This window comes from Geospiza fortis, unplaced genomic scaffold, assembly GCF_000277835.1.
Source record: "Geospiza fortis unplaced genomic scaffold, GeoFor_1.0 scaffold53, whole genome shotgun sequence".
Classification (NCBI taxonomy): Eukaryota; Metazoa; Chordata; class Aves; order Passeriformes; family Thraupidae; genus Geospiza; species Geospiza fortis.
In genome coordinates, this window is record NW_005054305.1 from 7,334,726 (window position 1) to 7,361,270 (window position 26,545).

At 39.3% G+C, this 26,545-nt stretch overlaps 1 protein-coding gene across 1 annotated transcript in view; it reads left to right on the forward strand.

The window, feature by feature from the left end:
• The window catches only part of SPIDR (scaffold protein involved in DNA repair), a 148,725-nt gene that overhangs the window by 64,843 nt on the left and 57,337 nt on the right, over positions 1 to 26,545 (forward strand). The window contains exons 5-6 of the mRNA XM_031066600.1: positions 14,082 to 14,292; positions 16,097 to 16,347. Coding sequence (XP_030922460.1) covers positions 14,122 to 14,292; positions 16,097 to 16,347 — 422 coding nt within the window. The 5' untranslated portion in view covers positions 14,082 to 14,121. The remainder of the gene's footprint in view (positions 1 to 14,081; positions 14,293 to 16,096; positions 16,348 to 26,545) is intronic.

Below are 26,545 nucleotides of genomic sequence, written 5' to 3' on the forward strand. Positions count from 1 at the left end.
CCTTTTTTCCATCAGGATTATCACTTAGGGCAAGTGTTTTCAAACAAACATTAGAAGCCTCCTGCTATGTTTACAGTTTGGGAGGAGGGCATTCACAGGTACTGGGTTTTCCATGTGTAACTTTTATATCCAGTTTCTGTGAAAAGCATAGAGATATTTCCGTGGCATAAAACAAACACATATGTATATGCCAGTAGATATAATTGCTTTAATCAAATACTGTGTGCCCCATAGCAACCTTCATCTGGCAGTGAGGAGCACTGGAAGGAAAGCTAACTGATTTGCTTTTTGAGATAAGTAGGTGAGGTTATGGGACATAACTCAGGAATTTATTTATTTCATTTGCTTAGCTTGTTGTAAGTTATACTCATCTAAGTGGTAACAATTATTTTGAAAAACTATTTGAAGAATGTGCCAGCCTGTGGAATATTTTCCGTATTGAGCATGAGAATACCATGGCTACACATACCTGTGGTCCTTATCCCACCGGCCTTCATCTGACCTGCATTTTCCATGTATAGGCTTCCTGTGCATGTATCAGCATAGAACTGAATTCTGTTTTTTCACTGGGGACCCAAACAATGCTCGTAAGTCTCAGTGTCGAAACTCTTTTTGTCATCCAAGGGTGACTGTTCTTTCTGGAAGTGCCATCCCTTTCCTGGCTCTGAGGGGAAGAGGGTGAAAATTTCAGTGCTCAGGGGCATCTTGAGTGGGGCCATGAGCTCTCAGCCACAGAGTCTGGTTTCGTGGCTGTGTCTCTTCAGCTGGCACTTAATCATAACACTGTTAATCTTAATTCTGCCTTGGAGATCCAGCACCACATGGTGATATTTGGTTGTTGATGGAATACTGAGAGACAGCAAAACAGCTGGTGAGAATATTTCTGGGAAGAAAGAAAAAATAGCGAGAACAAAACAGAAAATGAAAGCAGTATTGAATAGTGGGTCTGTGTTTAAATGGATTTTAAATTTTTTTAATCTTCTCACCTGCAGTGTTCTCTGTAAGGCAGAATCTTTTATGGCAGCAAAAAGATACTATTACCCTTCCAGAAAGTGTAGCTTTCTTGATGAAGTCCAAGACTAGGTGCAGTGGAAGCATGGTAGAGGCTCACCCTCAGAGAAGAAAATAGAAGTGAGCACAGAGGCAAAGTGTTTGCTTAAAATTTTGTCAGCCATTCATTCTGCTACTTGAATTACTAACTTTCAATATTCTTTTGCTATGTTTTCTGGCCTAGCATAATCCTTTTTCTTGTCCATGCCTACTCAAAGTTATGTCTACTAGTGATTTCCATGTGGATCTTGTTAACATTACAACTTTATTAAAATGCAACAGCAATTTTTATGCATCTGTATTATCTAAACAGACGTAAGCCAACAAAATCACATAAATACATCTTTTGTAATGGATTTTACCACATTTTAAAAATTGTTTGGTGGCTGTTAGACAGAATTTTTGGTGATTTAAGAACCTGGAAAAGGTAGTTTGGAAAAACTGTACAAACTGGCTAAGCTGCCACAGTTGTGTTTATTGTGTGTCCTTAAGCCAGATACCCTCTGACAGCACAGAAGAGAAACTCCCTGGATGACTTTAAGAGCCTTTCTGATCTTATGTGCTCTCCTGATCAGACATAGCCAGAAATTCTGGGTGCCCTGGAAGGGCTACCTGCCTTCTGAAGTGAGAGGAGGATCATGTGGGCTGCAGAGTGGATGGGACCATTTTGGTGCTCTCTATTGGGTAGCCACTCTTGGGCTTCGTAGGGCCTTGCATGTCTTCAAAACGTCTTTTTTTTTTTACCTTTGCAGAGTAGACTTAAATAAAAATGGCAGTCTGAGAAAAATAATATAGAATAAAAAAGGTGAAATCTGCGTGCATCTCAAGCTTTTCATGTGTTCTGTGACAAGCTTATAAAATTAGAGAGTTGTATACTCATACATCAACCTAATGTTCATTACTGTCATTGCATGATCAGTTGTGGTCATGGTTTGTGGCAGCAGGAGGTATTACACAGACCACTGTCATGACAGGATGAGCTTGAGATACAGAAAAATGCATATGATGATTTGAGAGTCATCTTTTCTGTTAGCTGGTGTAAGGTGGAGGCAAGCAGTGGTGGATGTGATGAACAGATCAGCCCTATCAGGTGAAGTAGTGAAATCTGCTCATCAGGGTACCCCATCTCCAGGAGTGCATGTTGGGTGGGAGAGCAGAAGGGCTGAACAAACACAGACTGATTCTACCCTGGATTAATCTGGCAGCCTTCAGCAAACTTTAATTCAAGGACTTCCAAGGGCAGAGGTTACATTTCTGCACTTGGCAACATTTCTTTTAAAATGCACTTAAGCAAGTTTTTATGGGAAAGGCAGTAATTTAGATTCACTTTAAAATGAGTGCTCCGGTAGTGGAAACAGGATTTGAAATAAGATTCTGTAATGCTGCTTGGCTCTGCATAGCTCATTGCCTAAACAGTATCTGAATGATGAAGCTGTGTTTAAATAAGATTCTTTAAAGGATTTTCAGCCCACATGGACATGTAACCACAATGTAGAAAACAGATATGGATGTTTTGGTAGATACTGAAAGAGGGTGGTGGTGTAGGAATTTGGAGGTCAACAATGATAAAGACATGGAAAGACAAGTGATCTGAGGATAAGGTTCTCTAAAGAAAAAAAAAAAATACCTCTTTCCCTGGATTTAGGGCACTGGAGTTTTTGCTCTGTACGTCAGTTAGGCAGATGTGGGGCTGTGCAAGCCAAGTCCCCTGTGTGTGCCATTCACCTCCTCAGTAGTCACCAGAGGGACTGCTAACAGTGTTAGCAGGGGATCTGACCCTCTCCTCTGGGACAGCAGCTCTGTTCTCTGGCAGGCATCCCGGGGTGCTGGAAGGCAACACGCTCTGCACAATCTCTCTGCCTTCTGACCAGAGACAGTCAGGGTCACAGACGTGAATATTATCTTTGTGACGCTTCAAGCAAGCAAGCAGATAATATATTTTTTTTAGAGGAGTGTTGCATGCAGTCAGTTGAATGTAAAAATGTCATATCAGATCTCTCAAGGGCTTGTTCCCTTGAGGGGATGTTGCGCCAGCTCACCCACCCCGCCAGTGCAGGGGCAAGGCAGGGAAGGGAGCGCTCACACATGTGCCTGCACTTCTGTGTGAATGTGCACACACATATGAGAGTCATGAACTGGCCTCTTTTCCCTGCATGAGTCCCTGTGCCTTCCTTCTGATGGTAGCTGAGCCAGGGAACTCCTCTTTTTTCCTGTACCGTAGTCTGGGAATCATGCCCTGGACATTTTTTCAGCTGAGCACATTTACATACAGGAAATCAGCCCAGAGACTTCTCTTTGAACAGTATTTGTACTAGACAGTTTTGCAGTGGTTTCAGGTATGCTTCTTTTTTTTAACCAACTGATAGAGAGGAGAGTAAAGAACACAAGTAACTTTGTTTTAAAAACAGATGTATGAATACACGTCAAAATACAACATCCTAAGTATATATACTTGTGGAACTTAAAGCAAAGCTGATCTGGTATCATTGTATTTATAGATGTTTTTTTCTATGTCCTGCTTAGTGATGCAGTTGAGCAAGTTCATTTTTATTTAGGTCCATCTTGAATTGCAGATGAATGAGTGTATGAAGCAGAGCATTAGCATCAGGAGGAGCAGTGAGAGAAGGGCCTGGCAGGACAGCTGTGGACCAGGATGCACTCCTTCGGAAAGGAGATGTAAGAGAATCTGGATGAACAAGAAGAGGACATTCTTTTAAATAAAAGATGAAATAAATACATAAGCAATCAAGGAGAGTCATGCCACCACAGCAGGATAAAAATAAAGAATTTCAGCTTATATGTGAGGATCATTATCTGGCACAAACTTGTCTCTTTTGGAGTGTAGAAGATGGTTTCTTACCACTAGTGCTTCAGCTGTAGTGGGAGAAAATATGGGTCATTTTGCTGGCACTTGATCATTTTGTCTTTTTTGCTTCTCTCCTGGTTTTGCCTGTGATAGCCTATGACTCAACTCAAAACCAGAGGCCATTCAGATCCTGTGTACGTCATGTAAAGCCTGGGATCTTGTACAGTGATCCTGTGTTTGCTGTTATTTTAGTGAAGGTACATAGAGAGTGGAAAGTACTGAAAAGAAAAGCAAAATGCGTGGTGTTTCCTTTATAATAAGTCAGTCAGCATTCCTTCTTTAAGTTAATATTTCTCAGGTTTTCAAATCTGGCTGCAAAATCCCTGCTTCCAAAAATTGATATGCAGCTTCCAAGCCTGAGAATAGGGATGCCATCCTTTGTTAAACACCATGGGATATATTTAAGCCCTCGATTAACTCACAGTTGTTTGCTTAGGAAATGTGTGTGTAGTGGAGTTTTTTCACCCTTTATTGCATAAACATTTCTCTGGACTGGGAAATTTCACTATTGTTCTTGGAATGTCATTCTCACTTGAAACGTCAGGATTTTTGACAGGGCCAAGATGTCTGTGATGGCACACCTTCCACCTTATGTCTCTCGCACCAGTTTTCTCCAAAATCTGTATATTTTCACAGGTGTTTTCCCACAACTTCAAAGACTTTGTTTCTGCTTTTTTGGCAGGGGAGGGCGGGGTGCAATAGTGAGAGATACTCGTGCTCCAAAATGCTCCTCTCCTTTGGAAGTGGATTGCATCCGCAGAGAGCTTTAACTGAAGTGATTTGTCAGAAAACTGTCCCTTGTGTGATAAAAAGTCACATTGCTGCAAGGACTCTTGCCAGTTTTCACAGATTGTTGATGGTCCTTTTTTTGGCAGGTGTGTTTGTATCAGTATTGTGGAGGTTTTATTGTGATAGTTCTTCGAGCAATGACGTGAGTTGCAATTCTGTTTCTTAGATCTCCTTAAAAAAATTCAGATCTCTTTCTTGTTCTGAAAAAGTTATTCTTAGGTTTTATTTTTGTAATGATATGCCTGGTATTTTCCCACTTCTTTCAGCTTGGCTCATAGTTAGTTTTGATTGATTAGTTTTAAGAAGTTGTGTTCATATGACTGTGCAATATACAGAATTGTGATAGGTAAACTTGGCTTTTTGGGTTGGTGGGTGTTGAAGTATTTTAAATATAATAAATAGAGGCAGAGCTGTGTGGTTTTTGGGTTTTTTTTTTATTTAATAATAAGGGCTTTCATCTTTCCACTATACCTCTAACTTTTTTCTCTCTGAAGCATAAGGCTGTTTCTTTCTAAAAATAAATATTCTTTGAAATGGAAAAGTAAACCTAGAACATGCTGGAGCTGTGTAGACTCTGAAGTCTAATGGGATCACAAAAAAATAATCCAGGGGTTCATCCATCTCATTGCATTATTGATTCTGCTCTGCTGAGTCACCAGCCTTCGTACATGAATCTGGAAAGGAAATTCAAGCACATAAGAATAGCGTGATGCAGTATGAAAACTCTCCTAAATCTGGTGTGATCTTGTTGCTAAGTATCATTGCAACTATTCAGTGAAATAAAACAAGTCAAGTTATCAGTGATCTGTAGACTATATAAGATTTCAATATTAGAATTAGAATTTTTTGCTTGTTCTGTACAATTATGTCTTTAAAGTAATGCAGGAATCCTAAGATTGCTCTGGATTCAGAAAAGAAAAAAACAACAATAAGGAGAATGTTGAATTTAAATGTTATTTCTCAGAATGTTTTTCCTTGCTTTGTCTGAGAGAGCTATGCCACAGAATCCACCTATGGTGATTTAATGGAGAAGATATGTGGTATTGCATAGAAGCAAAATGAAGCTCTGAAAGTTACTCTTGTGAGTGATAACTTCAAAGTACACACACTGTTGAGGGCTGTTTTCTAACCTAAAAAGAAGAAAGGTATTTTGTTTATCGCATACGATCGGTGTTTCTGTGGCAGGCCAAGATGCTCAACTACTTGCCTTGCACAGGAGGTTTCACTTAGGTGATGTCTACACCAGGATGTTTCAGTAAAGTTTCCACTCTGGTGACTAGCATTGCTCTCTTTTCTCTGATGACTCTTGTGAGTGGATTACTGCAGAAAGGACTTTGCCTAAAAAAGGTTTCTGTGCTACCTGGCTTATCCACGGCACCTTTACTGTTGTTGCACATTTATCAGTAGTGGCAGCAAATATAGTGAAACAAAGGATTTTTCTCAGCTCAGTAAAGCTGAAGTGGATCACAGTGGATGTAAATTTGATCTATAACATGCCTAAAGACCTGTGGAGCTCTGCAAGACAGCTTTCTCTACCAGTGGTTCAGTTACTTCCCCTCACCTGATGCTGTCCACTGAGACCTCCAGGTTGCTTGAAGCAGAGTTTGACCAGCTGAGAAGGAGTGGTCTGCTTTGCTGTTGTGCTCTGTGGCTCACAGCAAGCTCTCACTACCTTTTGTTATTCTCAGTTGTGTTACCAGAGAACCCAGAACTCCTGCTGCTTTCAGCTATTCTTCCTGTGCTGATAGCCCTGGATTTGTCTGTATAAAAAGTGACCTCACCAGAAGAGAGCAGAATTTGGTCTTGCTTCACGACCTGGCAAAGAAACAATTGAAAATGCTCAGAAATGAGTACCAGAACAAGATAGACATATAAGAACAAGTTTAATGGAAGATTTTTGGTTATTTAGTAGCTGTGCTGGCTTTTTTTTAATACTAGATTTGATAATAAAATATTGAAGTGAAGTCAATCATATGTGTATATTGATCTGTCTTTCTGAAGTTTGCTCAGAGATAATTATTTGTTCTTGCTACTGTGCATGCAAGTGAGCATGAACTCAAGAATAGACTTGTCAAGGGTCTTTGCCAATAACAAAGGCCAAATGTCTATGGAAGAAAACTATAGTGTTCTTAATAATCTCTGCAAAACATTGAACAATGCATTTTAAAATGGCATTTGTCTGTTAACGTTTCTCCAGTAATCCTCCAAACCTGAACCAACCAACCAAGGACCCTGACACTCCATACCTTGGTCAGAAATTCTTGAGTTCAAGTTCTTCATATGGCCCTCAACTTCTTGGGTGGATATTGCAGAGTTCTTCTGGTGTGAGAAGCAGCTTCTTGTGATACCTCAGGAGTGGTGACATTGTGTGTAATGGTGGCAGAGTGGCAACACTTCTCACCTTTCATCCACTGGCAGAGGAGTTGTTGGTATAAGCTGTTGTGTCAAATCTCCACGATACCAATGAAGAAAATAGAGAATTGGACACCTGTACAACACTTACAACTGTGCAAGTTTCTATTCAATTGTGTGCTGTCATCCTCACAATCCTATGGACAGGGGAATGGTCATACTCTTAGTGCTCTAGAACTAGGGCTGGAGGAGGGACTCGGGCTCTCCTACTAGAAAATTGTAGGTAAATGTGAAGTGCACATATGAAGTGATGAACTCTAGATGGTTGTATCCAGGAAAGTGTTTTTAGTGTTTCAATATCTTCATTAATATGTCAGCTTAGTCTTCCTCTAATGATCAGAAAAATACATGGTAAAATAAGACTTGACTAGGAATGGAGTCAAAACCATCTTGATGTCACTGTAGGCATTTCTACATCAGGATTTTGGTCTTCCAGATCAAAGATATGTAGCAGAAGTGGAAAAATACCAGAGAAGAGCAGCAAGAAGAGATGTATGGAGCAGCTTCCCTGTGAGAAATGGCTAGGATGACTGGGTCTCTTCACCTTGAGAAAGCAGTGGCTAGGAGAGGATGTGATAAAGGTCTGTATTAGGAAGTACCATCAGGAAGGATGATTGTTCACTGCCTCTTAAAAACAAGAAGTGGGGGGCAGCAATGTAACCACTAGGTGACAGATCAAAAAAAATCAAAGGAAGTGGTTTCTCAGATGCGTGTAATTAGACTGCAGAGCACGGTGGATGCTGCAGGATGTTATGGATGCCATCAGTGTACAAGTGGTCAAAAACCAGGCACATATGTTCCTGGAAGAAAAGTCTACTAAAGACTGTTAGATACAGAGATATTACTTCTGCCTTAGGAAGTCCCTAAGCTGAAAGTTTTTGGAAGTTATCACAGAGTGTTCTGGAGAACTTTCACTAGATGCTTGCTTTTGTTTTCATAGTCTTCAAATATTTGCTGTTTGCTGCTCTAAGCTAAAGTGCAGGGTAGGTGGGCTTCTGATCTCACACCAGGACAGTCATTTTTGTTCTCTCTAGCACTCACCACAAGTTTTAACATGATGTCATTTTCAATTTGCTTGCTTCCTTTTTTTCTCCAACTTTTAGAATCCCTCTGGCATGTCCCTGGACTTTGTGGTGGCTCCCTCAGCCACCTCAAACTCTACGTGCAGTTTAGCACTGGGTACAGAGGGAAGAAGTCATCTGAATAATGAGCTCATGGCTAGTCAGACACAAGTTGATATATGGGGTAAGCACACAGATTGGAATTCTTTCATAACATCTTGATTATGAAAAGATAACCATGATATTTATATCTCCCTAGTTACTTGTAACACCCTCATACCATGGGGGGAAATGTTTTTGTTCTGTTTTTAAAGCAACATTCCCATTTAATGTTTCATTGTGTGCAGGTTTTTTAATACCAATTGTTTTGTGTCTGACTTAGGTGTTAAAAAAGTCTCAGCATCCCAGTTGGAGTAGATTTTTAGTGAATTCTCTCGGGAGTATTATCCTAGTAAGCTCAAGTGATTGTTTCCATGCCAGTTTGTACGTAATCGCAGCCTATGAGTGGAATTTTATGTTTTGGTGGTGCCAAAGGTTAAGCCTTATCATGATGAATTTGGGTCCAGAATGCTAGCAATTTCAGGTGCTTTCTTCATAGCCAAAATGAGTGGCTGTAGAGCTCTGAGAAACTTCCCTGCTTTCCAGTCTTGGTAAAGTCTGGTATTACAGTAATTTCCTGGAGGTGGAGGAGATTTGCTTTGATATCCATCTGTGCTTTCCTACTTCAGAAGACCTGTACATCCCCTTCAGTTAGCACACAGTGCAGCTCCCTGCAGAGGTGAGAGCGCTGGGTGTGTGGTATAATAGTGCTTAATGTTAACCACAAGCTTTTTATAGCAGAGCTCTTCTTAAATGTGAACATTTCCATACAACTTTTTTTCATGCTACAGGGTGTCAGATTTCAAAAGGCAGCACTATGGCAAGCCAGTGGTTAGTTTATATGATTACTCTGAAATTAGTAAAATGATATAGTGATAAAAATGTTGGCTTTGTGCACTGTAATTTCTTCCTGGAGTGATTTCTTAGGTTTACAAGTAGTTTTGTTGAGAAGTACAATAGTATTTTGCAGAAAGAACTTACACTGCAATAGAAAATATTTATCTTCATTACTTGTGTTGTTTTACTGATTTTCTTAGTTTGCTTTGTACTTGAGGTTCAGTGACAAATTGTAATAGATTGGGCTATAACAAATTATATATTTAACAGCTATATGTTCTTTTCTTTGTGTCTTGTATTCATGGAATGAGTTCTCAGACAAAATATTTTTCCAGTAGGGGGACAAAACAAGTATCTAACTATTCTATTCACAAATAAAATGCATCATTCTATAAAAGCAGAAATTTTAGCTTTTTATTGTTACATCTTCTGCAGACCTGCTATTCTGAAGTATCAAAGCCATATTTCTTTGGAAACCTGACACAGATGAGAATTGTATATTTGCCAGATGTGACTGTGGACATTGATCTGGTTGGTTAGTGCTACTTTTCCATAGGGAAAATGGTACAATCAGCCTTGGGAACTTGTACTACAATAATCCATTGCTTTGAATAAGATAATTTCAAAGAAAGAAATACAGCTGATTCTTGTTTTCTGTCTTTGACATTGGGGCATGGGAAGAAGTTTTGTACTGTGAAAGTGTGAGCTCAGACTTGCAGTGTCCGTGCAGCGTTACAGCAGCAGTAAATGATGCTGATGGAGGCTCACACACATGTGGTGAGATTACTCACCCATGGATGAAAATTCTGTGTTTGGGCAATCTCTAGGCATGGCAGAAAGCAGGTCTGTCACAAATGGCTTGTTGATTTGGTATGTATACTGAGAAGATAGTTACTCTCCTTGGGTGATGGGTGGGCTGAGATTTGCCTGAACTTAAGTTTTTTTGGGGTTTTGGGAGGATTTGTTTCTTAATTATTATCATTAGCTCAATGCTCAGGCATTTCTTGGACATTTCACAGAAAAGCATTGCAAGTGCCATGCAACCCTAAGCAAAAGGTGGCATGTGCAACTTCCTCTACATTGGATAAAACAAGTGATTCCTAGGAAGTCAGGGATGGGCCCTTTATGTTGTTCGTATGGGGAATGATTCCTCATGCTTCTGAGCAACAGTGTAAGGCTCTGGCACGCTCTTGTTCTACATGTGTTACTGCTGTGCTACTTGATGGAAGTTAAACCTGCTTTATGCAGCAGTCACTGTTCTGAGACTTGAGAATAGCCTGTTTCATAATTACAGTGCAAGTTGTAAGAGTGTTCATTTAATGCAGTGTAGTCTTCAAAGAAACCACTCTAGGTGTTATACACTTTGTAAAGGAAAAAGAGAAAAAACAGCAAAAGACAAAAGCCCTATAAAATACCCAGGGAGAGTGAACAAAAAAATATGTTCTCTAATTTAAAGTGATCTGGAGTCTTCTTGAGTTCATGAACCAGCACCGCTGTTTGATGTCAGCAGAACTGAACGGAAGCGTGTGGTTTGTGAGCTCGCTGCTGCTGTGGAGTCACAACTCCTCGCTGGCTGTGGATGGGCTGTGCAGGGCAGACCACAGTGCAAACCTGCTGATTGTTTGGCCCCAGGATTGAGACCCTGCCTCAAATGGAAGCGTCAGCCCCTTTAGCCTGTGCCATGCTGTACGTTCTGCTGCTGCGTTCCGCATCAAGGATGGAGACAGACCACGATAAACGTAGAAGTGGGCAAGAACGTCTGCTGCCTACTTGGCCAGATAGCCTCCATCATAGGAGGGAGGAAGAGAAAAAGCAAGCTACATTCTTGGACAGAGAAGCAAGCTGCTGATGGAAAAGAAAAAAAAAACAACAGTATTGCCTCATGTTCCTTTAGCATGTGACCACTTACGGCAATTGCTGATTGTCTACATACCGGGAAAAAAAAACCCCGTAGTATAAAAAGTTCCCAGTCTCTACTTCAGGTCATTACAAAGGTCTAAAGGCAGTTATTAAGGAAGTCAATCCGACTTTTAAATAATCCTTTGCTGAGCAAGAAAAAATCAGAGAGGACAAGGGATTGATTCAGAGGGGTTTATGATCTGTACTGAGCTTTAATTTTTTTCCATTGTGTTTAGATTAGCTGAATGAGGTGATGTCTCTCATTCTTTGAAAACTAGCTTTTTAAACTATTAGGAAGCAGATAGAAAAGAAGCAATATAAGAGAGGCCACAGAAGACTTGCAATGCCTGTTTAACACTTTATGTGTAAGAGGATTTTGCAGTGTATTCTGTATTTTAAAGTAAGGCTGCTTCTGGTTATAGAGAATCTGCAGCTGAAACAGATATTTAAAGTTGAGGTGATCAGTTATGGTGTCTCAGGGACAGGGACACATATGGGGATTGCTTGGGGAAGTTTGGGGATTTTTCTTTTCTCACCTCTTCCAGCATGATAGGCTTTCTTTATCCCGGTCTGTACCTTTCAAACTGACAGAAAAGAATTTAAGGTATACATGTGTCTCTAACATGATTGCTTTTGTTGCAAAGAAAACAGTATGAATAATATGCAGCAGCAATGCAGAGATTTCAGTCAAAGTTCCCATTCCACAGAAAGTGCTTTTGCTGTGCAGTACTAGAAAGAACTTCTGGGAAAAGGGTTTTCATTCAATTAATTGATACTATTTTAATAATTCTCATATTGAAGAATAAAAATATCTAAAACTTGGTAATAATGTAAATAAACAATACAATTCTTCTATATATTGTACACAAAATATAAATAATTTTATGTTTTCCATATATACATATATGTATAAAATATTTCCATTTAGCTATCTACCTGTACACAAAACAGTGAGCTTATTATAAACTTCTTTCTTATTTCTTTCATTTCCATTGGGATTAATTTCTATTTATTCCTGGTATCTGTCCATTGAGAAATAGGGAAGATTTAAGTAGATGTATGTGAATATTTTTTTATGTAGGTGAAGAATAACTGCTAAGTCTGTGCACATCTATGCAGGTCTAAAACAAACAATTTCTTCAGGAGAGTGTTTTTAGTGAACAAATTGCATTTAAGAAATTAGAGGCTTCTCCTGAAAGCATATTTATATTTATCTCCATTTTTGCTTTGTGGAAAAGCCAAGTAGCCAGTAGTTTATGCATTGCCCATGTAAAGATATGATGAAATAATGAGTATTTCACCAGGAAAGTTCTTGGAGATTATAAAGGTACTCGAGACATGGAATGCATAAGCCTAGCAAAATCAAGGTACACGTCATTTTGGGTAACAGTAAAACCTACCTGCCTTTAAAAAAAACCAAAAAACCTGATCACATGTCTGCTCAGGAAAATAAAAATAAAACCATAAACCTCAAAGTTTCTGCAAATGATTTGCTGCTAACGTCAGTGGTTTTTTTTAGAGAATGAGATGTTTTAGATCAAGCAAACATTCTTCTGACATTGGTGACGTAATGGTCTCATGTTCAGAAAGATTTCCTGTTTACTTTGGATCTGAACACAGACATCTCAAGAAAGAAGGTGCTAAAATTTTCATTACACATCTGTCTATAAAGACAGCCTAAACTGTTCTGAGATCTGTAGTAAATTTTATATACATTTCTTTCTCTAGAAAAAATTGGGTAAGTAGCAGTTGAAAAATTTTGCAAAATCAGAGTCTCAGTTTGCTGACCAAGCTAATTCCTCAGTTTTAATCCTGTAATGCAGAAAATTATCAGGCAATGTCAGTTTGGCAGCCTTGTGAGCTATTTTCATGCTCTAAATTGGAAGCTTTGTTAACAAATGCATCTGAAGTCAAAGGACTAGGTGTCCCTTAGAGATGAACTGCTGCTCCCCTAAATCTGGGGAGCTCACAGATGGCAATAAGGTTTCTTTATGGTGAAGTTCAGGCCTTAGTTTTATGCTGTAACTTTTCATTAATTTTCTGTTTCAAATAATAACTTCTGTGAGTGTTCACAGTAGAAGCAACACATCTTGTTCATAATTTATATTTAAATGTATCCTTTTTTCCCAGAAGACAGAGATCATCTGGCTGTTATTTTATTTTCCTAATTATAAAATAACAGAGATTATATTTCAAGCTTGCTGCATGTCTTCCTGTGCCTTTGAAAATATGAATACATCAATCTCCCTTTAGCTATCCACTCTCTAAAGAGTGAAGGAGTCTGTTGTAAAACAGACCATGGTGAAGGTCTTGTATGGACTGAGATCAGAAATAAGTATATTTGAGTGTTTCATTGTTTCATTTTGTTTTTTAACTCTGTATGGTTATATTTTGAGAAACAATGTCACAGATGTGGAAACTTGCTTCATCTCCATAATATAACTGCTGAACACGTTTATGACAGTGACAACACACAGGCAAGATAATATACAGCGGATTGTAGGAAAACATGGGATTGTGCTTTAACAAAAATTGAGGAGGAAGGAGCATCTTGCTGCCAGCTGCATGAGAATGGATTTGGGTTGGTGGGAAGCACTCACCAGAGGGGAATGTCCTGCAAGGGTCAGGCTGGGTCCAGTGGATCAGTGGTCTGAATTAACATGGAGCGGGTTTAATAGTCTTTCATTCATGGCTTTTACCTCACTAACTATGCAGAGTCCTGGTGCTCTGGGTTCTGTGCTGACAGCACGGAGACACCAAGCAGCACTTGTGTGAAGCCAGATGGGGCTCATGGGGCTTGGCAGCTCAGCTGGCTTCCAGGTATAACTTGTCCCTGGATGCAGTGGGTCTCCAATCGCCCAGGGCTGTGCCTGAGCTGAGACGGCTCCAAGCCAACTCCATCTGTGGCGTGGGTAATTTGCAAATTGGATAACACACCTCTGCAGTGTTTTAGTGGTAACTGTAGAAAAAGGGAGAGAGAAATGCCATGCAATACACATTTCAAAACAGTGCTTATCAGTAATTTAACTTGCAATGGATTTGATGCCACTTAAATTGTTTCTTTCCAGGCAAAAACTGCTTCTTCAAAATGCAGATGTTCCTGTTATCATGAACACCTACTTTAGTCAGAAGGTGCTATGTAATGAACATTCAGAAGCCAGAGAGAAGACATATGGTCTTACAAAGATGCTTATCAGGAAGAATATTATATCTTTGGCACAGACCTTCAGACTTGATGACGTCGATGATAAGTTACACCAGGAATCTTCAGATAATCAGGTATGGTCCATTTGGTTCACAGTTAAGCACTTGGTAAGAAGTTAGTGAGCAGATGTTTGGAAATCATAAGAAAAACAAAAATTCTAAATTACTGACCTGTTTGGTTTCCCCTTTCATTTAGTCAAGGCTGAATAATATACAGTGTTTACTTTAATAATATTTTCTTAGTGGAGGCTTTTGGTCCATCCAAATACTGAACTGCTGTGAGGGTATTTTGCTGAAATCTCACTACTGTGCTAAATAGTAATTATAACTCGGTTTTTCATTGATTTTTCTCTTATTCTTTATAGCTGAATAGCTAAAAATAACTGTTTTCTTCTAACTCACTCAAGATACTATTTAAAATAAATATTCCTTTTCCATATTCCTATGTCTTAAATCATTTGCTTATAGATCCTATCCTTTCTTTAAAACATCAATGGATAACATCACCCCCCATTCCCACCCCTTCAGTTTGTTTTCCTACTTTGACTTTATTTGTATTAAAATGACTCTACATTTTTGTAGCTGTGGTTGTACAAGCCGAGGTATTTTAAGAGATTTGTTTTCTTCAAAGTGTGTGCCAGCACTTTCTGAAAGTAAGGCTCTTGTAAAAGCTTTATATTGGCTACCTAAATGATTCTTAATATTTGACAAGTTTGGCCCTTCAAGTTTGAAGAACCATGAGTGTCAACATTTTGTGTTTGGTTTATATATAATTCCCATTATAGGCCTGGGAATTAAAAAGTTACATAAATCAAATCCTAATTGAATTTCTTGCTTCAACTCTAACTTGTAAAAAGCTTCTACGGTGGTATTTGAAAACCAGAACAATTTACTTGTTCCCCTCATGGCTCCTAACAAACAAACCACTTCATTTAGAACTTGGTAGACAAGTTTTATTGCAACCACTTTGTAGACAAAGAGCAGTGTCGTACCACAATTTTCTTGTAAATACTGCAAATCCTCCTTCTTTATTGGTGTATAATACTTACGGCACAGTCAGTGATTCTCTGAAAACCTTTCTTCACACACAGCTTTTTATAAAAACAGGTTTCATTGTGAAAACAGAAATTTGGCTCATGCTGCAAAGGGACCTATATATATTGACCATGTTAGCCTATGCTTGCATACAGTCTTGATCAAGAGAGATTTATTTTAAAATCAAGATAAAATTACATTTCTCATTTAGATTAAGGCAAACTGTATTATTAATGAAATTTATTTTGCAAGTTGGGAAGGTTTTATTAGTAAAATATGTTTTGAAAGTAGTGGAAAAATAAAATTTTGGCTTTAAAAGTTTTGTATTTTTCATTAATAATCTAATTCTTTAACACTGAAATATTTTCCATTGAAATGTGTAAGTCTGAGGACTAGCTTATTAGTCTATAAAACTAGACACCTGTTCATTTCCAACTTTGTTTAAAAGTCCAGAAGTGTTCAAGATGAATTTTACCCTTTTTTTAAGAGGAGGAAGGAACAGAACACCAAAATAAAACTCCATTCAAGGGGAAGAATCATAAGGGCTAATATCCGTTCCGTTTTCCTGCTGGTGTCACCTTCATCTCTCAGGGGTTGTGTTAGCTCAGTCCAGAGCACCAGTTAAATACAGGAGCACACCATGTGTGCAACACTCTTGAGTGTTTATTGAAAAAACACAATAAATAACTGGCTACTAGCCTGTAAGTTACTTTAGGAGCAGTAAGTATTTCAAAACTTATTTTGTGCTTGCAACTTGATTTTTCATGATGGCATTTTCCTCTCTAGCTCTACATAATTTCAAAGTTCTCTGGAATGTTTCTCTTAATGGGTTTTCCTTCACCAGGTTCCCTGTGCTCCACAAACCCGTAACAACGGTGATCCAAAACAGCATCCCTTAGCACTGAGAACTGTTAATGATTCTCTGCTTGAAATGGTGGAAAGCCAGGGAGCAGTGGGATGGAGAGAAGTGCAGGTCCAAGTCGTTATCCAAAGGGTGTACTGCTTGCCTGCAAGAGAAGGGTACAGAAGCCACACTCAAGGAAACAAGCCTCTTTGTGCAGCACCTGTCACGAATTCAGATCCACCAAATGCTAGGTGAGTAATGAGATGCATGGGAACTTTTTTGTTGAGGCTGTGATATATGAGAAACTAAAGAGGAGTGAGTTCAGAAATGTCATTCTTGGTTGTCATCTTGTGGGGAATAAGCACACTCAGCAAGGAAGGCATGGGGCTGTTGTTGGGCGTGGTGTAGTTCTTTAATAGGCATAGTGTGATACAGAAGTAGTCCTGCCCAGAGAAGGGAAAGGTCTGTCTATAGTTTATGTCATCCACAGATGACAGGAAGATTGAAAATGAATTAATGAGAAGCTAATTGAGAGCATCATATACTGTTCCTTGAGTTTCACAGAATTGTTGTTATATCCCATTTGCCTATTTCAGTCTCTGGTATGCTCTGCTAGTGAGTTTTGCTCGTGGTCTTTTGAAACACAAAAAAAACCACATAGACAAAATCCTTCTATAATGAGGATTTTGCACAGATGCTATTAGAGAAACATAGGTGTATACTTCCATTGTGAAATCACTGGAAAAAGATGCTGTTGACTTCTGGAAATCTGGAGGCCTCAGCAGTTAAGATTCCTCTGCAGTAAAAAGTGTTGTGGTATCAAAACATAACCAGCAGTGCAGAAACATTACATGCAAACCTCATGGAACACACAGCTTTCAGCCAGTTGTTTTAGCCTCTCATGTTTTAGTCTTTGCATCCTAACACTGTCCTGTTTACAGTGGAGGGAATCAAGAATTGGACCTTGTTTTCTTAAATACAAAAGATATGGCAAACAGTTTCCTTTTCTGACCCATACTGAACCGTTGAATTCTTTCCTTCTTCTTTTGTGATTCTCAAGGTTTGAGACCAAAGACTGGTTTCAGTCTTTCTCGGCAACCCTGGGTCTGAGATAGCTGTATCTGTTACTGCATTTTCTTCCTTTGGTTTTGCACTAACTTTTTGTTCATGCTGGTTTAAAATAATGAAAGGTAAGATATATCAGATTTTTTTTTTCACTCAGGAAGATCATTAAAGTAAGTTATAGTGGAAGAGCTTGTATTAAGGTTCTAAGTTCAGCCTTTCAGGGCATGAGCAAACATTTCTTCCTGCAGAGTTTGGGACTTGAATGGAGATGTGCAATTAGTTTAACAGGCCCTGTTGAGAGCTCTCCAGATGTAATTTGCAGTAGGGTTTGAAAGGTTTCTTCAAAGTTTTGAATAATTTGAATTCCTCTAAGCCACCCTGCAGGTGGATAGTGATGTCCTCAATGGTCCTTCTCCTTGAGCTTTTGAAATACTAGAATCCTCTCAATTCTTGCTACCTTGTAAGCCTCTGGGTAATTCACAGCACTCATTGATCAATAAAATTCCTCCAGAAGGAACTTAGGAAGATTATTCTTTCCTAAAATACTACCTTGGTCGTCACCCACAGGAAAGTAATTATTAACAGCCTTGTCCACGACATTTATAGGAGCTCTTTTACATATAATAGTTACATTGAACATTATTTTTAAAAAGTAATTGATACATCTTGTTGTCTGGACTCATTGCTTTGTATTTAATTCATTCTTAATTAAATATATATATTTTTTAAAAAGTAAGAGGAGAAGTACTTTACCAGCCCACATCAATATGTGGCTTTGAGGACAGTACTCCTCAGTGTAGATTTTCTTCCAGAGGGCTACATTTGATCAAATGTCAGGGCACCTGACAAACTGTTATTCTACCTGATTTTTTCATTTCCAACTCTTAACCAAAAGTACACTCAGCTTGCAGTCTCACAATTTGAGGTAGTTAACCTGCCTGAGCCCACACCCTTCACAGGAATGGGGTGAAAGAAAACAGAAATCTCAGATTGCACTTCTTATGTCAAACATGAAATAGAAATGGAATAAAAAATGAGAGCTTGTTGCTTCTGCGTACATGCTGTGGCTGGGTATATTCATGTGCAGTTGTTAAACTGGTCTCTTGAAAGTTCCTCAAATTTCATAGAAGTCTCAGCTCAAAAAACAGCTTGTTTGTTGTTCACGGCTGTCAGACTGTGTTTTGGATCCTGAATCAAAAAAACTAACCCACTTTCTCATTTGCAAAGAGGAGAACGAACACTTCTTTTATAGACTGAGGATTGAAAAACACCTCTTGCTGCTTTATCAGCTGCTATTTCCATGGCTGATAAACATCCACACGAGACTTCTCCTCTACCAAAAATGTATGTGTCTGTCACCTGATAGTGAGCAAAAGGGTCCAACGCCCTCTGGCAATCCTTTGAACCAACTACTGGCTTATTCTTTTGTAACAAAACCACCCTTACTTTTTCCTTTTTAAATTTCCTTCTGTGAAGTAAAACTGCCAGGAAAACAAGGTTTGTATTTTATGAGGCAAGATGAGTTAGATTACTCATTGTTTCATAGACAAAAATTTCCAAATAGATATCAAGATAGATTAATACCTAATTGATTTGTATTTTAAACAGGCTGTTCTATTGCATATCTTCTTTTGTAGCACTCCACAATAACGTAGATGCTGCTGTCACAGGGAAGCATGAAAACCACCACAATAAGCTGAAAAGAAGCATGAAATTAAACGTGGAGTAGGGGAAGTGATGCATTTGGTTCAAGGCATCCAGTTTCTAGTAAGAGAGTAGCAAATTGTGGGAGAAACCTCTATTTTGATTGTAAGGAAATGGATTAATTTAATTGATTCAAACTAACGCTTGTGAAACATAGAAACTACAGGGCCGCCTATGTGCATCTAGCATTTATTGTTCATAAATACACATGTGGAATATGGCCTTTTACTGATAGACAAAGGGATATGTTTGAAGGGTTGAAGTTGGCTCAGCTGAGGTATTCAAAGCATTTTCCAAGGATGCTGAGAAATCTTTGCAGAGATTGAGGAGTTCTCCGGCTTCTGTTGTGCATAAATTGGATCCACATTCCCTGTATTATTGTTGAAATATTTGCCTTTCCCCCCGTAACTAACTGCTCTTGCAAATGGACTTTTCATGCTGAAGGAGTTTCTTGGGGGAAAAAAAAAAACAGAAGAAAATATGACTCGCTGTGACTGTCTGGCCATTTCCAGCATTCCTGGCATACTTTTTGCTGCCTTTTCCCCTCTGATGGCAGAGAGATACTTTTGTTAATGACACAACACATGTTTGTCTAAACCCAATTGTTTTGATTCTTTTCTGAAAATGTCCTGGCTTACAAGTATGAGGATCCCAAAGAGACTCCTGTCAACCTGAGGAGCTCACTGGCTCAGAGGTGTCTGACTCACTGAGCCGGCCTTGTACTTTGTGTTCCTGGGATAAAGCAGTGTATAATTTGGATTTTGCTCCTGCCAGTATCTGTTTGTTTTGAGCAGGCCACGTGAGTTTAGTAAAAAATAGAGCTGGTCAGTTTTGTGCCTTAAAGGGCAGGGCTGGGTGTGTGGTTGTCAGTGTAACTGAAATAGATGCACTTTTAGGACTATTAGGCAGTTAAACTGGTCAGAGCACTTGGAGGATTTGTGTGAGGAGGCTGGACAGAAAAGGGTGTTGTCATGAAGGAAGAACTAACCACTGCTGGTAGAAAACAATGTTAGCTGTAGCTGTGAATCCACACTTTAAAATCTGTGGGTGACTAGGCAAATTTTCCATTCACTTCTCTCGGCAAGTTTTGACCTATTTCCTACCTGAACAAAGCCTGCTATATCTTTCTATTCCAGGAACAAAAGAAAGACCATACATTTACTTTAAAAATTAGTGTGGTCTGCATCTCTGCACTACTCATCTGTAGTTCTTTCAGTTTTGCTCTTTATTTTGTTTTCTATTTGCCAGATCACAGAGCAGTGGAAAGGTCTGCCACCATGCTCCTTGGGGAGCAAAATATTTAGAAGAGATGAGGATTTGTTTGAGTGGCTGGAAGAAATAGAAGTGAGGAAAATCACATTTCTCTTTCTGAGAAGGCCCAAAGAAACATGATAGTCGGTTGCTGTAATTCATTGTGGTCTAGCAAGTTGTTGCAAGTTTCCAAGTAGTCTGTTCATATGTAATTCTTTGTAAAACAGTTTTATTGGCAAGTGATAATCCTGTAGAACTAATTAATTTCTTAGTTGGATTTCCTTTTTCCCCCCTCTTTTTCTTCATCCAGTGATCTTTGCTGTTTATCTTAACACAAATCTAGTCAATGCATTAACCTGTCTGGCAACATGCACGACTAAAATAGAGTGTCAGATGCTGCAACTAGTATTCCAAGGAGATGGATTAATACATTGAAAGGTTATCCCTCTGGTATGGAAAACATACCTTCAGTTTTATAAAACATAATGAAATTAACAACAACAACATAAAAATCTCTGGAGGGATTCTTATTTGAAAAGAGCCCAGATTGGAAAGGACTGTCATGAAAGATCCATGTTCACAGATGCTAACATCTGTCAGAATGTTTTTTGTGGCTGACTTAAATCTGTTTACAGCATTCCATTTGTTTTTTGCGTTTTTTTTCTCAACAAAACATTTTAAATGGAATGGTCATAAATGCAAGTTTTAAAAAATTACATTATGTTTCTGGGATGTGATTTTTCAAGTGGAAAATAAACAGGAAATAAGTAACTGAAATGCAGTACGCCATAAACTAAAAGGTTTCTCTATTTTTTCCCTTTTCAAATCCTTCTCCGAAGTGAAGATACTGCTCTTAATATTCTTGCAAAGTAGTCTAATTGCTACTTGACAGACTTATAATAGTTCTCCTAATAGCTGTGGTTCCAGCTCTAGTAACTGGTTTCTGCTTTGAAGTGTCTCTCTCTCTTTTTTTATTCACAGTAAAGACTCCCTGACACTTGGATTATTCCCTTTTGCCTCCACCCTGCTGTATTTGTAATTCTCAAACTGGAGCCACCAAAACAGAGAGTAAGGACAAAAGACTGTTGGAAAAACAGCTTTAGTATCACTCTGTCCAACTAATACTTTAAATTGTCTTATGTAGTTAGTAACACTGTAGATTCCCCAGGCTGTTGTCTGGATAGCCCTGAAAGTCTGTTTTCCCTGCTGATGCTGCAGACAACTAGATGGAACTTGGGCTACTTCCAGTGCCACCGTAGTACAACAATTTGTTAATTTGACATTGCTGTTTATTTTTCAGTGCTAAATATTTACATAACCTTATTCTGTCCAAGGGCAAGGTGAAAGCACTGTTATCTGATATACTCTGTACAAGTGAAAAAAAAAAGGACCCCTCAATGTACAGCAGTGTTTTTCGTCCCCGTGCCGGGAATAGGCAAATAAACAATTTGTTGTTGTTCTAAAATATGTCAGGTCAGTGGTAAAAAGTGCTGGTACAGAAAAGAGGCTCAAGAAGACGATAGCCAGCACAGACCACAAGTGTGACAGGGATTCAGTCTCCCTGGAAAGCAAATGGACAGGAATAGAAACCAGCTATTAGATGGCCAATAGTGTGTGCGCAGGCTCCTGTATGCATCTAACAAAAATGAGAGTCTGGTTGCTTTATTTCCTTCATACTTAAGTGCTTAGACTGATCAGTAAAGCACCCATGTGCTCATAGAAGGCAGTCAGACACACCTAAAGCCTTTCATTTTTGGTCAAGAAGGAGGAGTAGCTCTACTAACTGATGTATTTCCCATGATGGAGAAATTGCAGAAATACCTGAGTAGCACAGAGACAGGTAAGTGGTATAGAAGCATCATTATGTAGAGCTGTGTGTCCTCAGCATTTACCTTGTAACCATGTGATTTCACCTCCCGCCTCTGATGATCACATGCAGGGCTTTAGGAAGCTGGGGAAGCTTTATTGCACCTCATTTCCCACTGCTCTTTGCTTCATGGCTGTATGCACCCAATTGGTTGTTTTTGAGGGACTGTGTACATGGTGAGAATGGGAAGAGTAATGTGGTCCCTGTACATTATCCTACAGTAGAGACCAGTCTAGGGAGAAAAAAGCAAACAATTTGAAAATGGGGAGCAACAATCAAAGTATGTGCTGTTGTACATTGGGTGGTTTCAAACAGGAATAGTAGTTTTCCAGCACCTGTTATTTGTCAAGAATTATTGTAAGATGGCCTACTTAAAAGGTATGGAATCTTACCCCCGGCTTTGACCTTCCCCCTGAATTTTTGTATCTCTGAAAGTTACGTGGTTGATAGAACTGAGAGCAGAAATCTTCCACGTGTGTTTTGCACCTCTACATTTCACTGACTATACCACTTCCTGGAGGAAGTGTTAAAGTTGTGCTGAAGCTCTCAGAAACCTTTGTAAAAGTCAGATTGTGTCTCTGGAATTTGTTTTTCTTCTACCATCATACCCAAAGGCAAGAACCTTGAGCAGTGATAAATGTTATAAATGCCTGAGTGGAGGTGAGCTAGCAGTTGGGAGAGAAATTTAACCACCTGAATATTGCATGGAATTTCTTTGCCACTTGGCAAGTAAGCAGTCTTTGTATGCACAGCCTTAAGTATCTGCAGAGGTAGTGCATGTGCAGAAAAACATCAGCATAGGTTTTATGTACTAGTGATTTTCCAAAATGGAAGATTCTTAGAAATAGCTTTCTATCATCAGCTTTGTAAAAGCTTATGTTGTATGTAACAGATCAATACTCCTTGGAGAAGTATTACAAAGATACTCTTTTGGGGAAGAGGAGGTCTTGAGTCTCAAAGAGTCAGGAATACACAGATCTGTAATGTGCAGATTATGGGTATGCTCTATTAATTAAGACAGACTTTGAAAGGGAAAATATTGCTGAAACATAGGCCTGGACATCTATATTTTAAGCTCTTCTACGCTTTCTTTTATACAATGCAAAAGATGAAGGTACAGCAAATAATGCAAATAAAACAAAGCTCCTCAGAGAAGACAGTTAGTTCTTTCAGTAAGCATTGTGGTTTAAAATTGGTATGTAAGTTATAAATGTAAGAAGGTTATCCTACATTCATGTGCCAGTCCTGACTGGTGGCTACTGGTTTTGTTCCATTTCTCACAGCCAAAGGCAGTCAGCAGCATCACACTGGGTAGGGATCTGCTGTGCTGAAATCCTCAATCTCATTTCAGTTAATGCTTCAACTCCCTCTTTGACTAAAGTGCACTTCACAGGGCTTGGAGAAGAGCATGCTCCTCAAATGGGAAAAGTGATGAGCAAAGGCCTGGGATGGCCTTACTGTATATTACAGTTCACAGGGTAAGGGTTTCAGTGGGTTGGGAGTTAAGAGATTTCGTTATTTTTTAATTTTAGTCCTACATTGAGAAAAAATGGATTATTTAACTGATACATACTGCCTGATATTTGTTCAAATTGGTTTGTAACACGCTGGATTTAGATACTTGATTGGAGGTGTGTGTTTGACTGCAGTGTGGACAGCGTGCTTTACATGTGCCTGAGGCTAGGAGTGAATGCAAAGTGTACTTCAGAGGTGTTTCACATTGACAGGCTGAGAGGGCTGGGGCTCTTCAGCCTGGAGAAGAGAAAGCTCCAGGGAAGAACTTAGAGCAGCCTTCCGGGACATAAAGAGGCCTTGCCGGAAGGCTGCAGAGGGACTTTTTACAAGGACATGCAGTGATAGGACAAGGGAGAATGACCTTTAGCTGAAGGAGCGTGGGTTTAGGTTAGATATTAGGAAAAAATTCTTTACTGTAAGGGTGCTGAGACACTGAAACAGGTTGCCCAGAAAGATGATGTGGATGACTTCTCTCTGGAAGTGTTCAGAAGCAGGTTGGATGGGGCTGTGAGTAACCTGGTCTGTTGGAAGCTCTGGATTTCCTCTCTGAGGCAGCACCTTTCCCCACTATTGAATTCAAATATGATCTAGTCATGACAACTACAGATGTTCTTGTCTTTGTCCTATAACAATGGGATTATGCATTTTCCACTGCCTCTGAACAAATGCCAAAATTTGTAAATTCTGTTTGACATGAGGAAAAATGTGCAAGGAAATTAATTTGATTGGAACAAGTTATGTCACATCTTCAATATGGAGCTATAAATTAAATGGCTGTATTAACATAATGTAAGTGGGAAGTGGAAGACAATGTTAGCAAAGACACTCGGTGTCTAATCTTTCCAAAAGTGTTTTTAATTTCTTTATTTCTGTTTAATTTAATAGTAAGTGGATATTTCCTTTCCAAGGGAGCTGAAAACTGCCAAAGCTTTCTTGCTGCAGCTTGGGCTGTTTAGTCATGCTTGAAAATATCTGGGTCAGGAGCCCATCTATACCTTGGTGCTTCTGTGTATCTGAGTCACCTTTTTTATTTGGACTGCCAGGGTTTGTGGGAGAATTGTAGCAATAACATCCTGAGAAAACAGGTATTTGAAGTGGATGCATGAACAGTTAGGAAAATCAGTGTCTCTCAGGCTGTTTATGTTTCAGCAGTGCAAGTGGGAAGGGACTCTACTAAGGTTGTGAATTTTTAAGAAATCAGTTGGAAATCAGCTTATATGTACAAGGAGAGGGGGGAGAATTCAAAGCAAAAAGAGGTGTCACATCTGGTTTAGAGGTTGCAACTTCAGCAAATCAGTGAATTGCAATCAGATAATTTCTTTTTAAATGCTTGCAAGGGTTGCACCTCATAGGATAACCTCTGTATGCTAGATTTAGGAAACTCCTGCATAGACAAATGGGTTGCATTCTGTGATTTGTTTGATCCCTGCTGAATTTGGGGGTGATCTGCCTGGTTGCAGTTGCTATTTGGGTAATGCAAATCAGAAGTAATTAAAAAGTCATGCATTGAACAAAACCATAAGAAAGAAGAATAATGATATTTGGAAATAAGATTTTTTTAAAAGATAAATATATTTTGGGTATTCCTAAACTTTTTTGATGAAGAACCCCAAATTTCTTGATTTTCCTTGTGTATAGAAGGATTTCCATTATAAAAATGAAAATGAAAAATAAAAGCTGGGTAGGATTCTTACTTATTGATTCAGGCTTGTGGTTAGCCTAGCATATTGAATAGCAAGCCAACATGCCTGGCCTCCCTGCAAACACCTGAAGGATTTGTCTCTGTCTGAGGTCACCTGCTGAAATCCATAGAAGCAGATGGTGGCTTTCATGATAAAACCCTTGTAACAGAGCAGATAAACAGTCCAATATTCAAATAACAATGAAGATTTTGTGTGTGCATGGTGTGGATTGATACAAATTGCTGATTGTTGTAGCACTTCAGTATCCTGATGTTTTGGTCTCAATTTGCAATCCTTTGTTCAGCAGTCAAATAATAATGAAGATTTTGTGTATGCGCGGTGTGGATTGATACAAATTGCTGATTGTAGTAGCACTGATGTTTTGGTCTCAATTTGCAATGCTTAGTTCCATGGAGTTGAAATATGTGCTTTTTCCCCTTTTCTCTCTATGTCCTGGATAAACCTGTCTCTTTCCTTTTTCCCCCACTGCAATTTAGTTTTGTATTTGCCACAATAAAAACGAAAGTACTGCAGTGAGTTTTTAGAGCATACAGAAGTCCCGGGTGTAAAGTGCTGTTGAATTCCGTGCATGTCACTCACTGCCTGTGTGTTTTATTACAGCTGAAGCTGTGGCAGCACAGCAAAGCGATATTTCAGCGCAACACAGGGATAAATGGCAAAGTCGAGCTGCGTTCAGTCCGTGGGTCAGTCCCTGGGTGAGCAGACATTTCCTGCCTTTATCCCAGCGTTCCCTGGAAGGCCGGGGCTGGGGTTGCGAGAGGGCACACGTGGTGTGTGTGTGTCTGTCTGTCTGTCCCCGCGCATCCCTGCACACGCTGTTCAGTAAACAAGCGGGGAAACCGGAGCGGGCTGGTTGGGAGCAGCGCGTTCATTCACACGGAGCAGCTCTTGGAAAGCGCTGCCTTTGCGCAGCCCTGACGTCCGGGCTGAGGGAAGCGGAGAAGGCAGTATTTATGTTTTCATTAATGCTTTTTATAGCTGCGAGCCAGCTGTAGCTAGTTAGCGTTAGCCTAGGACATCTATTAGCGTGCAGCCCTCTTACGCAGGATAAAGGGCTTCTGATGGAAACAGACTTGTTCCTCATGCTCCTCCCGGCTCCGTGTTTACATGGGGGCTGTTTGTGCTGACATAGGATATATATATTAGAACATATTAGAACAGCATGCACCTTTCTAACAAGCAAGTTTTCCAGGATTCAAGAGGGTTTTGGATAAGAACTTCTAGTGTAGCGAACGCTGAGATTTGCACCTTTAAATGGCGTATTGCTTGTTTAAGAACTGTTCTATTTAAATAATGCTATGCAGATGCTAAAATTGTTTTGTGTTTAGCTTTTAGGATATATTG